The sequence below is a fragment of the Leptopilina boulardi genome, unplaced genomic scaffold, assembly GCF_019393585.1.
Source record: "Leptopilina boulardi isolate dan_hultmark-lab unplaced genomic scaffold, ZJU_Lbou_2.1 LbouV2_165, whole genome shotgun sequence".
NCBI lineage: Eukaryota > Metazoa > Arthropoda > Insecta > Hymenoptera > Figitidae > Leptopilina > Leptopilina boulardi.
The window spans coordinates 5,877,138-5,894,251 of record NW_026137713.1 but is presented as its reverse complement, the minus strand read 5'-3'; the positions used below and the strand labels follow the sequence as shown (position 1 = coordinate 5,894,251).

Genomic DNA, 17,114 nt, shown 5'->3' with positions numbered 1-17,114 from the left:
ATTGGCTAATTCAAGTGCAATTCCTCCTTTTATAAAATGATAATTTTTTTTTCTTTTTAATTAATTACAATCTGTATTAATTAGTATTTTTAATTATTCAATTTTTTTTCTATTTACAAATGTTTCAATATTTTGTACAAACAAAAAAATCGATATATTATATATGCAAGTGACGTCAACTATCAAAATTAGGGACTCTGGATGATACGAAAGAACTATATAGGCACCTTTGTGATTCTCCCCCGCAGTTTTTTTTATAGCCCCATTCATAAATTGCTTCGTCACTCTGCACGAACAACGTTTCAAGCAAAATTGATTTTAATACCTTCAATTTTTTCATATCAGCCGACAATTTTATCTTTATATATTTTCAACATTTTTTTTAAAAATTATATGTAATAACCTCTGCCCTTTATTAAAATTTTCAAATTCTTTTCTAATTCACTGAATATTAATTTAATTGTCCAATTTTTTATTCGCTTACGAATTGTTATTTGATGGAATTTTTAAAACGTCAAATTTTCATTTATCCAAAATTGCAAATGTGGCCAAACAAATAGACAGAAAGATTTCGACGCTACTTTCACTAATCATGATTTTCTTGATAATTTTTAATTTTGGTGAATTTTAAAAATCGCGCCCAATTCTTTCTGTTAATTGTATATTCGATCATTTGCAATTTTGGACAAATAAAAATTCGTCTTTTTAAAAATTCGAACAAATGAAAATTCGTCGAATTATAAATTGTGACATTTTTAAATATTCTGTTGATTCTGATGCTAAATTTCTAATTATATACTCTCTAAATCTGAATTAGTAAAAATGTTTACTAATTTAAATTAGTGACTCACTTTTTGCTTTAGAATTAGTTAAATGTTACTAATTGTTTGTTAAAGGTACTAATAATTAGTAAAAATTTTACTAATTTAGAAGTAAAAAGTGAGTCACTAATTCAAATTAGTAAACATTTTTACTAATTCAGATTTAGAGAGTAAATAAAATTTTTTTAAATTGAAAATTCTAATTATTTTTATGAAATAATGCGATTTTGTGAATTAAACTTTTTTTTGGGGGGGAAACTATTCAGGTGATGAAATGAGATGCCTATTATCAGTCAAGTTATAATCAGCATGCCCGCGCGCGCGTTCCTTGCAATTACGTTTGAATTGCATTTCCGTATTCAAACTGCATTTCATTGTTGACTTCTCTCTCTCTCAGCACAAATTAGTCATAGTCTAACCTCCTCTCAACGTTTCCTCAACTTCTTCTTCTTCTTCTTCTTCTTCTTTACCCCCTGACAAAATTAGCGTACATCCTCTTGCGCCTAACCGATTTTGCAATTCGCGTATTTACACCACCAGCGTCTGCTTAACGATTCGCGCGAATAAGCGACTCACTAAAAGCATATAAGCAAAGCTCAAGTTGAATAAGGGTCGAAGGCAAGGGGGCACAGACATCATATATATAGATAGTACCGCGCGCAGCACAGGAAGGGAAATGTGTCCCGACATGAAATTACCGGAGTGCTTCATCTCTTTAGGGAATAATGAACAGGAGTATGAATGAGCAGTCTCGGTGCTTGTGTACTCATTCGAGTGTACACATATACATATATTTAGTGCGATGTGTGAGGATATAAATGTGTTTTGTTTATACAATATATATATACATATATATATAACTAGGGACGTTTAAGGAAGAATGCCCCAAAGATATGGGGTAATTTTTCCAAAATGTTCCAGGTAAAAATTAAAACTTATTTCGATTCATTTAAAATTTTAACAAATTTTTGCCCTAGTTCTAGGTAAATAATTTCTAAAAATATTAATACAATGAAAAACATTTGTAGTTTTAAATTTCTATTATAATTTTAAGGGGATTTTCTCACAAAACGTACACTCATTATTCTCTCTCTGCGCGATTTAAATGTATATTTTTTTAAAGAGAATTGGGGAAAATATTTTTATAAATGTTGACGTTTAGCGACACGTTATAGAAAAACTTTTCACTTTCTTTTTCTTCTTTTTCTCTCTACTAAAACTTGCTCTGATGAACACATTAAAACTTTTTTATGAAATTAATCTTACTGCGACCTCTAGTTATCATCAAGTAGAAACTTTTTTTTTCATACAACTTTTCACGGTCGGTCAGGAAAAAAAGGAGGGTAAAGAAAAAAAAAATTATTAGCAAAAATAACGTTTAGCGACTAAATTACTTTACAAGTTTTCGCGCTTTTAATACTTTGAGAAAATATTTTTTTAATGAGAAGTGCAATTTCACAAATAGAACTTCTATAGGTACTCGACTTGAAATTATATATTTTAGAAATGAGTTTTTTTTTCATAAAAGGGAATAAAAAAAAATGTGTCAAGAATTTAATGATAATAAAAAACAGAAATGATGACAAAAAAAAGTTAATTATCGAATTGATAGTAATTTTAAATACTCTCTAAATCTGAATTAGTATAAATGTTTACTAATTTAAATTATTGACTCACTTTTTGCTTTAGAATTAGTTAAATTTTACTAATTGTTAGTAAAAGTTACTAATAATTAGTAAAATTTTACTAATTGAGAATCAAAAACTGAGTCACTAATTCAAATTAGTAAACTTTTTTTACTAATTCAGATTTAGAGAGTACCTAAATTATTTTGTGTTTTTTTATACTGAAAAAAAATTAATTGATCTAAATAAACAGTTACTTGACTATTATTAAATAAATATTTATTTGTATCAAATAATTATTTGAGTCAATTATAAATGGTATATTTGTTTTAAATACAAAACTTATTGGTCCAAATATTCATACCAAATAAAAATTGTCTAGTTGAAAATTAGATCCGTCAAATTAGTTTCAAAAATGAAAAAAATACTATTTAGGAGTGATGTTCAGTTTCTGCATCATAAACTCTAGAAATGGCTTCTACTATATTTTCATCGACATTGACATTAAGCACACTTCAACTGAGAGAGAGAGAGAGATTCTCATACAAGTGGTCAACTTTCAATCACTTGGACAGTTACACAGCACACTTGATAATAATAATAATAATAATAATATCTATTTTATTACATAGAAAGAGAGGTATTGTATTTTACAAAGCGGAATAGTGTGGACTTCTTTAATTTGATATTGAGTGAGAGAGAGAGAGAGAGAGAGTAAAAAAAAAAAGTGATTCTCCTGACATCCAATATCACACGAGGAAAAGCGTTCATGTGCAATGCATTCCACCACGATCGGTTGCATCCAACGATTTTCTTTTTTTTTTTACTTTCGGAAACTTGACGAACAAAAAAAAAAGTTCACACCCAAACCTAATGCTCGAGGGCAAGATCTCAAGATCTTTTCTTCAGAGAGAAAGAGAGAGAAAGAGAAAAGTTGTGCTCCGAATACTGAGTAGTGAAGGGGGATAAATAAAAGATTTAGATGGAAAGTGCTGAATTCTGACCAGACACAATTTTTATAAAAAGTGGGTAAAGCAAAAAAAAAAAAATTTTAAACAACTCCCTTGAAATATTGCACAATTGGGAATTCACCTATATGCTCAGCATAATTTAATGCAAGAAAAATAAGGCAAACTTTACAAATAATTTTTAAAAAAAAAAAGAAAAAGTTTTAAAAAGAACATAGAATTAAATTGATAATCATTAAAACTTCTTTGCAAAATATATTTTACAAAAACAAAATATATAGAATAAATCATGTAAAATAATAAATTCGAGGTAAACTTGAAATTTAAATCTGAATAAATAAATTGAATTTGCAGAAAGTGGATGCTGAGGATATATAGGAAGAAGGAGAGAGAGAGATTGGTCGTTGTCGGCGTCGCGACGCCAGATCGAAATGGGCGGGAAAATTGAAAACTTTTAACAATCGAATCCGATGAAAGATACGCCGCGAGGTAGACGCGGCCAATAATAAGGCAAGTCAAGCTCACTCTTTGGCATTAAAATAATTTGATAGTCTCTCTATCTCATATCGTTCGAGTTATAGCGACGCGACATGATGTCAAGAAAAAAAAAAAAAAAAAAAAAAAAGTGGAAGGTGAAGGGGCGGATGTAAAATTGACGACGCTACATCGTTCGATGGCAAGGCAAGAAAAAAAAAGAGAGCAAAAAGGAGGGAAGGGAAGATAGGAAGGGAAAAAAAATAGAGGGAACTGACGAAAAGTGCAATATCGTACGTTACTCTCTATATAACGGCTTAATTCAATTGGTGGAACTCCATCGCAAAAGAGGAAGTAAACGTGTTTTATACGTCATTCGGAAAATCTGTCCTTGACACTGGCAATACAGAAATATTTCTCTACTATCCCCCTATAGAATTTAATTTCCTTTTATATAATTTATCCAAGTTTCTAGAAAAAAACATTCTGTTTAGGATATTGTCATCGTATTTTTCTTCTATTCAAATTGAATTTTAACTTATATTACAATATTTGAAAAAAGAAATTTAATTTTACAAAATGACTGAAAAAAAAGTTAGCAAAAGGTAAAGTTACTGTTTCGAAGTGGGAGAAGATGTGATGATTGGTAGAGTACTGCCGCAGTGTGGGGGGCAACGCTCAGCGATTGGTCGAGTACCAACAAGGAGTGGGGCGCAACGCTCAGCGATTGGTCGAGTACCAACGAGAAGTGGGAGCAATTCACGGTTACCGAAAAAAAATATTCTAAAATTTTAGAATATATGAAATCTATTTTAGAATATTTTATACTTAAATTCAGTATGTATTCTTAAAATTCGAATATTATATACTGAATTTAAGTATAAAATATTTTAAAATAGATTCTATATATTCTAAATAATATTTTATTATTCATAATTTTTCGCTATACATCATTAAGTATTAAAAAAAACAATTGAAATGACAGTATTTTAAAAAATGTCGCATGTCGTGACGTTCACCTTGAATTTTTGAGAACGCGGCCATTGTGGTTTTATTGTATGGATGGACCTCTATCTCTGATTCATGTATGTTGAGGCGTTACCATAATGTTGCGAATCTCGTGAATTGTCGCTTGGAGAACGCATCGGTATGACGTGTCAAGCATTGGCAATGAGAGAAAGAGAGAGAGAGAGAAACAGCGGTTTTCCATGAGGTAAGCGGAAAACCAACCGCTCACCTCCAATAGTTATCACGTGGAGGCGTATGGCACGTGACTCGTTCAACGTTGGATGACGGACCATTACGTGGCATTGCCTCGTTTAAAATAGACATCTATATATGTATATCGACTCACACCAGGTATAGCGTTCATTCAGATTCCGACAACTGCCTTTATGGTTAAGTTGGCGACACTTATTGTCCCTTTCACCTAAAATCATCTCTTCTCTCTATTCATTAGACGATTTTCATATGAATGATGAATTTTCGTTAACACGTTTCTTACGTAACTTGTGATTCATTTTACAAATGTATACATTTATATTTTCTAGGAATTTTTTTTCTCTTTTTTTTATTCTTTTTTAAATCGTAGTTTTATTCAACTTTGTATTTTGTATTTCATTGAAAAAAAATTTATTCTGAAATTTAGAATATATAGGACCGATTTTAGAATATTTAAATTCAGTATTGAATATTCGAATTTTAAAAATATATACTGAATTTTAGATTCAAATCGCCGAACGTAGCGCCCCACTCCACGGTAGTACTCCACCAATCACTGATCGTTGCGCCCCACTTTTCGTTGGTACTCGACCAATCACTGAGCGTTGCCCCCCACTCTGCGGCAGTACTCTACCAATCGTTACATCTTCTCCCACTCCGTAACAGTAACTTTACTTTTAACACAATTGCTACTTTTTTCTTAGTAAGTTTCGAAAATTAAATTCCTTTTTTCAAACATTGTAAGTTAAGATTCCATCCACGTTTTTGATTATAAGGAAAATACGTCGACAGGTGCAACACTAAAAAAAGGAAAAAAAAAAAAAAATGAGGACAGGCTGGAAATATGAAGTTTATTAAAAGTTGTACCTTTGGAGGGGTGGATATTGGGTGATTTTGCTCTCGCGAAACGGAGAGAGTGCTATGGAGAACTCGGTCAATCCTAGCTTTGGTTGCGATAGCAAACGATATTAAAGAGCATACATCGTGTGTGTGTGTGTGAGCTAACGTTGAAACCGGAGCGGGTGCTAGAGTGTAAAACGTTATAGTGAATTTCTCTCTTCGTCGAATGAGGTTAGTCTCTCATCGTTTGACGAAAAACCAGAGGGACATAGAGAATACAAAAACCATGTGACGTAAACGACAAATGTGTTCTAGACAATTGCCTTGCATATATGTAGACAAACACAAAACTCTTTTTTCGAAGGGAATCGTCTTCTAAAATATGCATGCTGCAATCACGTCTCCTGTCAACGAAAACGGAGAGAAAAAGAGAGAAAATTTCAAACAACCAAAACTCAAAGCGCAGAAACAGCTTCTCGGACGAAAATGGAACAAATCTACTATATATACTAGGGTCTTTTCGAATTTGTTTATAAAGAAATTGGTTTTGTTTTGAATTTCAAATTTTAAAGAATTTCTGAGGTACACGCATTTATTTATACATTGAAAAAAGGAATATTTTTTTTCTAGTTTTACAATTAAAGTTTGAAATTTTAAAAGAAATTTTTATGAAATCTGAAAGAAAAATTGAGAAAAGAATTTTTAATTAGAAAACTATAAGAAAGTTGAAGTTTTTTTTTACCCCCTTGACATGTTTCGAGGGAGGAAGAATCTAATACTGCTGAAATGTCGCAACCCTCTATACGTGTCGTCGGATTTGCTATGCTGGCGTTTGCAGAAAGATTTCATAACTAGTCGATTCCCCTTTTTGGTGCTTCTCTCCTCTCTTCATATCACATCTTCCTTGTTTCCAAGGTATTTAAATTTTCCCTTTTTTTTCAAACAACAAAATTAAAATTATTTCTGATTTCAAAGTGTTTTTAAATGATAAAAAAAAATTGATTAAATTAATTATTAATTATATATGACTACGAGAAGATAACATTTGATTAACATGAAAACAGCTTACAAAGGTGGTATTTGTGTATAATTTACACAGGAACTGGGTATAGATAATACCCAAGATACAACAGTCAGTATATGCAAAGCTTGTGTAGTTAAATCTGCTTCTCAACAATGACAGTGCTAGGTTCCATTTATCTATGTCTATATATCTTATACACTTCCTAGGATCTACTAATAAATTCATATTGTAAAGTTCATCCGTTTGGAAATAATAACCTAAATTTTAAAAATGTAGACTTAAAACAAAAATAGAAATTCTTTTTTTTGCTACGTTTAATTGCAAAAAAAAAAAAAAATTGATAAAATTATTCACCGAAAAAAACATTCTGAAATTTAGAATATATAGGCATTTTAGAATGTTTTATTATAATTTTAAATTATAATACGTTTTTCAAAATTCAAAATGGCGGTCGGATTTTAAAAAATTGTTTGGATTTAGTTCAAACTTGGTACTAGGGGGTTTTTTGGGTCGCTGATTACGAATCCGATGTTAGATTTTTAAAATTTGAAATAGCGAATATTACACTGTAAAACGAGAGGTATTAATTTAATACCAACTTTAGGTACTAAATTGCCTTTTGGTTCTATTTTAATACCTAAAATCGGTACCAATTTAGTATCACTGTAAAAAAAAAAGGAGTTGAATTTCAACTCCCCAGGGGATTCTATATAAAAGTCCCACCCATTAAGGAGTTATAGCAAAGGGAGTTCAACTTTAACTCCTTACACGAGTTAGAGAATATGATACTCCATTATAAAATAACTCAAAAGGGAGTTGATACTGAACTCCCTTCCATTCTTTGTTAACTCCTTTTTCGAGTTGATTTTTAACTCGAAAAATCGAACTCCCAACTCCTAGTGCTGTTAACTCCCTAAATTTTTTACAGTGTATACCTTCTTTTTACAGTGTAAAAAAAAATTCTCGGATTTGTTTGTAACTCGTTAATCGATGATTGATGATCAATATAATTTAATTAAAATCGATTTTAGTAACAAGCAGTCGTTATAGAAATGTATTAATTTGTTTTATATTATACTAAAATATTAACGTTATGTGTAGGAATTTTTGTCATTACCCTAGACAGGTTTGCGGCATTATGTAAAAGGTATTTAGTTCTTTTTTTTTTTTTTTTTTTTTTGAAATGTAGAGATAATCTTCCTGTTTTTCATTTCTCTTTGTCATGCACTCTTGTGTGTTTATATATATATATACATGAAAACGTTGCTTTATTTATATACCTCTCGCTGTTAATTTTGCGAGTCTTAGGGGGCGATCGATACAAGCAGATGGTGTTTCTACGAAGCCTCCTCACCTTCTCTCTCTCTCTCTCTCTTGTCGACAACTCCCCGTTCAACCTTTTCATAACTTTCTGTCAGAAATTCTCATTTTCTCCCTTCTGCGCCCGTTCCCGGGGCATCCCAAGAACAAAGTTTCCATGGTTATTCCACAATAATCTAAAAAAAAAGGAAAAAAAAAACAGAAAAAAAAGAATGCAAAGAATTCACAAAAAAAAGAAACAAGCGCTCTGAAGAAAACGTGAAGTACGTTCGTTTCAAATTCAATTTCACAAGTTTCCCTCCTCCCTCCCTCCCCCCCCCCTTTCTAAGATGGCATATAATAGAAAATAGTTTGTGTTTCCAATTCTTAACTTAGTTTGATGAAAGTCTTAAATTCTTTTGAGACTGTGCTTTATTTGGTTCGAAGAAAATCCGTATTTTGATAGAAAATAAAAAAATTATTTTTTAATGTTTATATATAAATCTAAACAAAAAAATTTTTAAAACCAATCTTTTTTTGTCAGAATTTTTTGTTTTTTTTATTTGCAAAGCATATTGTTATAACAGAATGACCTACAAATTTCTTATTTCCTGCATTTATATGTATGTCTCTCTCTCTTTCGACCGTTAATGGCAAGGAAGTAATAAATCCCATATATACAATTGCAGTTAGCTCAACCTTGAAAGCGAATCACAAATATATTCCATCAAATCAGTTGTCAATCGCTACGCTTTTTTTTTTACGATCCAAAATGGGGGCCTTTTGAAAATAATGCCACGTTCACGTAATAAGAGTATTTATTGCGCTATTATGCAATAATCAATGAATCATCATCCGTGAACAATCAGTTTGTCATTTTTGAATAATATACCAATCTTATTTCAAAATGAAAAAAAAATTAATTACTATATAAATATACACAATTATTTTTGTAACTTTCAATTATTATTTTTGTTATTATTGTTATTATTGTTATTATTATTATTATTATTATTATTATTATTATTATTATACAAGTTGCAAATATTAAAAGAAATTCTTTTTAATTTTGTATAAAGCAGATGTTTGCGAAAAATAAAAAATAATGATAATTTGTTACAATTAACAGTAGATGTGGTGTCAAACATAGCGGTCGCGTCGGTACTGCTATATATACGCATAAATTAAATATGAGGTGTAATAAGTGAGGCATAATTTATACGTTGTAACCGCATGTGGGAAGCCCATTTTGACTCGGAATTTATTATTACCTTGGAATTTATTCTAAACCTAGTTTTCCCTTAGAATTAACACTTTATAATTAACAAGATATTTGTTTAATTTTGAATATAAATGTGAAAACTGAAACAACTAACGTACATAATATATATGTAAAACATATATATATATATATATATATATATATATATATGAAAATTAGCTTTTATGGAAAATTCTATTAACTCGTAATTATTATATTACCTCTTATAATATTTAAAGACAAATAATATAATTTAAGTAACATTATCGTAAAGATTATATGGTATATGCAAAACAACCAGTGTTTAAAATAATTAGTAAAAATTTCTACCAATTTTTAGTCATTTTTTAATGAAAATTTCTAAGAATAAATATAATAATTTCTAATAATAAATTACTATTTTCTACTCTAATTAATTTTTAAAGATATATTTATTAACAATAGTTAAAATTAAAAGAGAAAGGTGAGGTACTGCTTTAAATGGAAGAAATGAAGATAGGAACTTTTTTCTTTTATGATATATATATATATATATATATACATATATAGTTATGAATATAAAAATCTTTAATACCGATAAAAATCAGAATTTTTTTCTCGAGTGTAGGATAACAGTTCCACTTTATTTTACGCCCGCCCGCAATAACAGGGGTTTCATTAGAATGTTTCTTCTCTTTCTTTCTCGGTGATTTTTTTCCTAGTTGAAGAGAAAAACTCGTAAAATTCCGAAAGAACGGTAAAAAAAGAGAGAGAAAGGAAAGGGGTATCCTCTCTCGAGTATCAGGTGGAAGGGAGAGTTTAAGAGATTTTTTTTTTCTTTAAAAGGAACAAAAAGAAAAGAAGAAAGGGAAAAAGGAAGATATATATATATATATATAGGGTCAAAGTACCTTTGCCACTCTTTGCGTTTGAGATATGCATGACGCACTCTCGACGATACGGAACTGCAAGGATACTTACATAATTTAAACGTCCGACAAAAGGGTCATCTTCATGATGATGAAGTTGTCGGATTGCCGTCCATTGTCTACAAGACTGTATGTATATAATATTGCTAATTAGAAATCTCCTTTTTGATTTGTTATATATGTGTGTCTGTGTGTATTCAATGCCAGCGGACGCAGAAAGATGAAAAAGATGTCATTGGAGAGAGAAAATTATATATCTGATTTGTCACTTTGATTGTTATATTTATACTTGCGTGTCTTCTGATTTTTAATTCACATGCAAAACAAATTATTTAGGTTAATTTTACACACAGAAAAAAATGAATTTACTTGTTATTTTTGCTAAAAAAAATTTGCTTCATGAACTAAAATGTTTGCTGCAGCAAAATATTTGTCAAAAATATTTACTACAGTTACTAATAAATGTTTGTTGGGTAATTTTGCTACAGCTGCTAATAAATATTTGCTGGAAAATTATACTAAAATATTTGCTACATTTGCTAATGAATGTTTGTTACAGCTACGAAGGAATGTTTCTTAAGAAAATTCGCAACATCAACTAAAATGTTTTGCTGAAGCTGCTAATAAATGTTTGCTCAAAAAATTTGCTACATCAATTAAATTGTTTGCTGCAGCTGCTAAGGAATATTTGTTACAGCTGCTAAGAAATGTTTCCTAAGAAAATTCGCAATATCAACTAAAATGTTTTGCTGAAGCTGCTAATAAATGTTTGCTAAAACAAAAATTTGCTACAGCAACTAAATTGTTTGCTGCAGCTGCTAAGGAATATTTGGCAAAAATATTTACTACAGTTTCTAATAAATGTTTGTTGGAACAGTTTGCTATAGCTGCTAATAAATATTTGCTGGAAAATTATGCCACAACAACTAAAATGTTGGCTGCAGTCGCTAATGAATGTTTGTTACAGCTGCTAAGGAATGTTTACTAAGAAAATTCGCAATATCAACTAAAATGTTTTACTGAAGCTGCTAATAAATTTTTGCTAAAACGAAAATTTGCTACAGCAACTAAATTGTTTGCTGCAGCTGCTAAGGAATATTAGGCAAAAATATTTACTACAGTTTCTAATAAATGTTTGTTGGAACTGTTTGCTAAAGCTGCTAATAAATATTTGCTGGAAAATTATGCCACAACAACTAAAATGTTTGCTGCAGTCGCTAATGAATGTTTGTTACAGCTGCTAAGAAATTTTTCCTAAGAAAATTCGCAATATCAACTAAAATGTTTTGCTGAAGCAGCTAATAAATGTTTGCTAAAACAAAAATTTACTGTAGTAACTAAAATATTAAAAAAAAAAAAAAAGTTGTTAAAAATTTTAAAACATATTTATTTTTCTCGTGATTTTGAATTTAGGAAAAAAAAAATTAGGTGACTCTAAAATTGAATTATTTCGATATTCTTATTTTTGTATCGTGGGATTTGATGATGTGACATCCTGTCAAGAAAAATATAAATTTTCTCCCTTCGATATATACATATATGTGTGTATATGAATGAAACATGAAGAAAACGAACTTGAGCACATTTCTTATCAGTAATTTTTTATATTATACGAGAGGGCTTGCAACTTCTTCGACACTTTTTTAACACCCACGTTCTTTAGATCCTTCAGACTGGTGATAAAAAAAACATGTAGGATATATGAGAAATGTGTGTCCTCGAAAAGAAAAATTTGTTCGACGATATTAAAATTACTCTTTTGAAAAAAACACTTTATTTTTTTTTTTATTTTTATTTTCATAATTAAACATTAAAAATAGAATTTATTTTACAATAGAAAAATTAGAATTAAAATGATTGTTTTCGATTTTATGTTACAGATTGGTGTGGTTAATGTCTGATGGCGCGCGCTGGCACTCAACGCTGGAGGAATCCTGCTCCAGAGTGAGTAGAATTTATTGTCACTTAAATAATTAACACCTCGATTAAATTATAATTTATTTTTATATTTAATTATCATTTGGCGTATTATTGCTAAAAAAAAAAGTTCATCTTTTAAAATTTCCATTTTCTTATGTACATAGAGACATTTTCTCTATTGCGAAGATATCGTTTTTCTTATATTGAAGACTGAGGATATATTTTTTCTCTGAAATCGATTTATTTTTCTTTTTTGGAAGATAATCTTTCTATATCTCTCGTTCTCTCTCGCGAAGATAGGATCTTTTTCTCATTGAAAATACATAATGATGTTCTCCATTTTTAAATTTATCAAGGAAAAGGAAAGAATTATCTTTTTTTTTTCTTTTCTTAAAATTCTCGTCTTTTCTTTTTTTTTTTTTTTTTGTCTTTTCATTGAAAAGTATAATCTTGAACTAAAGCATTCATGATCAAAGAATGTCTCGATTGGATGCTCTGTCCTTTCGATGATGAATAATCGAGAGGCCTCACGTTGTCACTGGCTAGGCCCCTAAGAATCTTCAGCATAAGCACTTTTCCTGGTTTTCCGGTACTCAAGATATCGATCACAACAATTCTCAAACTATATATATGTTTCACGGAAAAAGTCATTTTAAAAATTTATAATCTTTTTTAACTCCTCAAAACTTTTGGTATAACTTTTTTTCCGCATCTTTTGGAAAAATTTAATTTTGAAATTGTTTTTTCAAAGTAAATTTTTTATTTTTCTTCAAAACTTGAAGTTTTTAAAAATCATATTTTTTTTTTTTTTAATTTACGATTTTATTTTACTATTTTGAAAAAGAATAATTTGGTTTAAGGTCTGGATGAAATGATGTCACGAGATGGGTATAGGGCGAGGTGAAAAAGTACGATGCGATGGTCGGGAAATGAGAGTGAATCTGAAAATCCGCAAACGATGTAGACCCCCATGCAATATGTATGTATATATATATATATATATATCGTGAAACGAAACCATTGGTTGGCTCGTCTTCAAGAAACTCATGAAAATGAAGCGAAGCTTCTCTCTCTATCTCTCGACTCATATCCGAAAAACGAAAACTTTCTACAACAGAAAACGTATTTTGCGAACACAGAATATTCCCTTCAAAAAACCCAAACTAACATGCGGCCAACAATTCTAAATTATTGGTCGCAATAAAATCCCCACCCCCCCTCCCCCTTTTTTTATGTCCCAAAAATTGCCTTACAATCAACTTCTAAAACTCTTGTGACTCGAAAATATTTTCTTAACGCAAACAAAATGCTAATTTGATGAAAAAAAGCAAAATTTAGAAATTATTGAAAAATTATTAAGAAATTACTCTGAAATTATGGAAAAAACTTTTTTTGCAGTTCAAAAAAACAGAACCGTGGCGCCATCTACGAGGCACATTTTTGTTGCACTTCAAAATGTATGTGCGTACGTTACTCATCTTAAGCTGAGTTTTTTTCTGTTTATTAAAAATTTATATTTTTTTTAAGTAAGTGATAAATATATAAAAAGTTTAACGGGATGAAAATAGAAATCCTCTCTTTGGATAGTTAGAAATGATGAAAACTTTCTCGTTTTAGAAGCAAAAAGGGATGAAAACTCATTAATCATCACATTTGTGTTTGTCGTAGTACTTTGTGCCAATCAAATGGTTCGGCAGCTTTTCACAAGTTTCGAACAATTGAATTACTCAATCTCGAAATCGATTCTCGAGGTGAACGACTTCCGGTTTATAGTTCTGTTAGCTATATATATATATATATATATATATATATATATATATAACAGTGAGATGCGCATTTCACTGGGTAAAATTATCTCCCTAAGCTCTCTTCTAAATTTCAATATCACTATCTCTGTCGATTGGCTTAAGGATATTGTCCTTAACTCAATCACTCTCAATATCAGGAAAATGAGACATTCAATCAATCAAATCAATATTAGATTAGTTCCATTGTTATTTCATTGGATTTCTTTTTTTTATTTTCTATTATCTACCCTTACCTATACTTTATTTTTAAAAATTCGTTTTTATAAAAATTTTTTTTTTGGAAAGTTAAAAATTATTTTTTATTTGCTATATTAAAATTATGAGTTTCGTAATTTCTTGATAATTATTTATATATATATATATATATATATATATATGGTAAACAGATTAATGGAATAAAAAAAGGAACTTAATAACTGGTGTGGGATTCAAATTGTCGTATAATTAAACTTTATTTCCCCAAGGGGTTTTTCTTCTTCCAATGGGGAAAAAATGCTTACGCAAAGAAAAAAAAAAAAAAAGGCATAGATTGGTTGTAATCAAAGGACCGCGGAAATTGTCTGATAGTCGAAAGCCAAGTCGTACTGAATGCGCGTTCTTGCGGTAGTAACGAAAAAGGGTGGCAAGGTATATAAAAAAAAATGAAAATGAATCCCTTGAGATATATGGGTACGGGACACACGATTCATAACTAAGGGGGAGAAAAAAGATCAACTATATTATTCGTTATTACATATAACAAAAACACAAAAAGTCAAAAAAAGAAAAAAAAATTGACGAAAGAACCCAAAGGGGCTTTTGATCCCTTATTAAGGGCGCAAACATTCGGCCGAATTTTATTTCTTATAATCACACTTCTATCAAGTTTTATAAATACTTCAGATTGCTCCATTTATTTGAATTGGAATTTTTTGTTATTTTATTTTTCATCATTATTATTATTATTATTATTTTTACATTTTGAATTACAAAAAATCTAATGATTTATATCTTTCAAATTTTTACTATTTATATGAAAGGACATTAGTATTAATTTAATAACTTAATTAATATATCAAATTTAGTTTAATTATTATAATATGTTTGTTAATTTATTAATAATGTTTACCTAATTAAAATTATTTGGAATAAATTTAAATTTTTAAATAGTTTAATTAAAAATTTTTTCTGTTGAATAAAAGATTTGTAGCAATAAATTTTTAATATACATGTCAAAAGATTGAGATTGTAAATTAACCTTGTATAGATTGAATTATAAAGTGTTTTGTTAATTAATAGATCGATAAATTGATGTCAAATATCATTGGAACGTGTGTTTACAATAAGTGAAGCGGTTGTTTATAGCGCACACGTTTAACATATATATATATATATATATAGGGTGAGAGAAGTTTGCTTTAGATAACAAACGCGAACGGTGTAGACGAGTGATAAGGGTTTTTGAGGTGTAGAGGGATGAGAAGGGGAGGGGGAGGGTGACACGTGTGTGCGTCCTTCTCTTGTATCGTTGAGGATTTAGGGCCATTTTCACCCTTCAACGCCACATTATGCCATACGCCCTTTTCATTACAGGCTACCACATGATTTATTGTGGTTATCATCACTACAGATATCAACGGTTACGAGCTCGTTATACATGACAATCTCTGTGAGAGAGAAAAAAAGAGGGAGACATTTTTTTGTGGTAACACTTCTTTTACTGTAACTGCCAATTCTATTAATTATTATTAGTTTTATAAATATGTAACATTAATGATAGTTAGCTACATTAATAATAGTAACATAAAAGATAATAATAATAATGATAATACGGATCTTCCTCAACTCGGATCGAGCTGTCGATTGTTTTCTACACTTTTAGGTGTATTTTGTGCAAGAAATTGCATTGAAATAGTCTGCCTAAGAAAAATTGAATTTTTTTGGGCAGTTTTTTATGACAAAAAGTGCTTTATAGGTGGTAATACAGGTCTTCCTCTACTCGGATCGGGCTGTAAATTTTTTTTCTACACTTTTATGAATTAGGTACATTAATGATAGTAACATTAATGATAGTAACATTAATAATTGTAATAATAATGATAGTAACATTAATGATAGTTAGGTACATTAATAATAATAACATTAATGATAGTTAGGCACATTAATGATAATAACATTAATGGTAATAACATTAATGATAGTAACATTAATGGTAATAACATTAATGATAGTAACATTAATGATAGTTAGATACACTAATGATAGTAATATTAATGAGAGTAACATTAATGATAGTTTGGTACACTAATGATAGTAACATTAATGGTAATAACATTAATGATAGTTAAGTACATTAATCGTAAAAACATTAATGATAGTTAAGCACATTAATGGTAATAACATTAATGATAGTTAGGCATATTAATGATAGTTAGGTACATTATTGATTAACATTAATGGTAATAACATTAATGATAGTTACGTACATTAATGATAATTAGGAACATTAATGGTAATAACATTAATGATAGTTAGATACATTAATCATAGTGACATTAATGATAGTTTGGTACACTAATGATAGTAACATTATTAGTAATAACATTAATGATAGTTAGGTACATTAATAGTAAAAACATTAATGATAGTTAAGCACATTAATGATAGTAACATTAATGGTAATAACATTAATGATAGTTAGGCATATTAATGATAGTAAACTTAATGATAGTTAGGTACATTAATGATTAACATTAATGGTAATAACATTAATGATAGTTACGTACATTAATGATAATTAGGAACATTAATGGTAATATTATTAATGATATTTAGGTACATTAATGGTAACAACTAAAGAACATTAATGATAGGAACATTAATAGGGTAGCTTTCATAATAATATTAAAATTCATTGTAGTTACCTACTTTAATGATAGTAACATTAATCATTAATGATAGTAACG

At 29.3% G+C, this 17,114-nt stretch overlaps 1 protein-coding gene across 5 annotated transcripts in view; it reads left to right on the top strand.

The window, feature by feature from the left end:
* LOC127277228 (uncharacterized) overlaps positions 1–17,114 on the top strand; it is a 175,441-nt gene that overhangs the window by 77,989 nt on the left and 80,338 nt on the right. For 3 of the 5 annotated variants that reach the window (XM_051298142.1, XM_051298143.1, XM_051298141.1), the window contains one exon: positions 12,322–12,385. In XM_051298142.1, the coding sequence (XP_051154099.1) occupies positions 12,342–12,385 (44 nt within the window). In that variant the 5' untranslated portion in view covers positions 12,322–12,341. Of the gene's footprint in view, positions 1–12,321; positions 12,386–13,221; positions 13,341–17,114 lie in introns of those variants that run through there. The other 2 variants (XM_051298144.1, XM_051298140.1) reach the window with 1 other exon arrangement.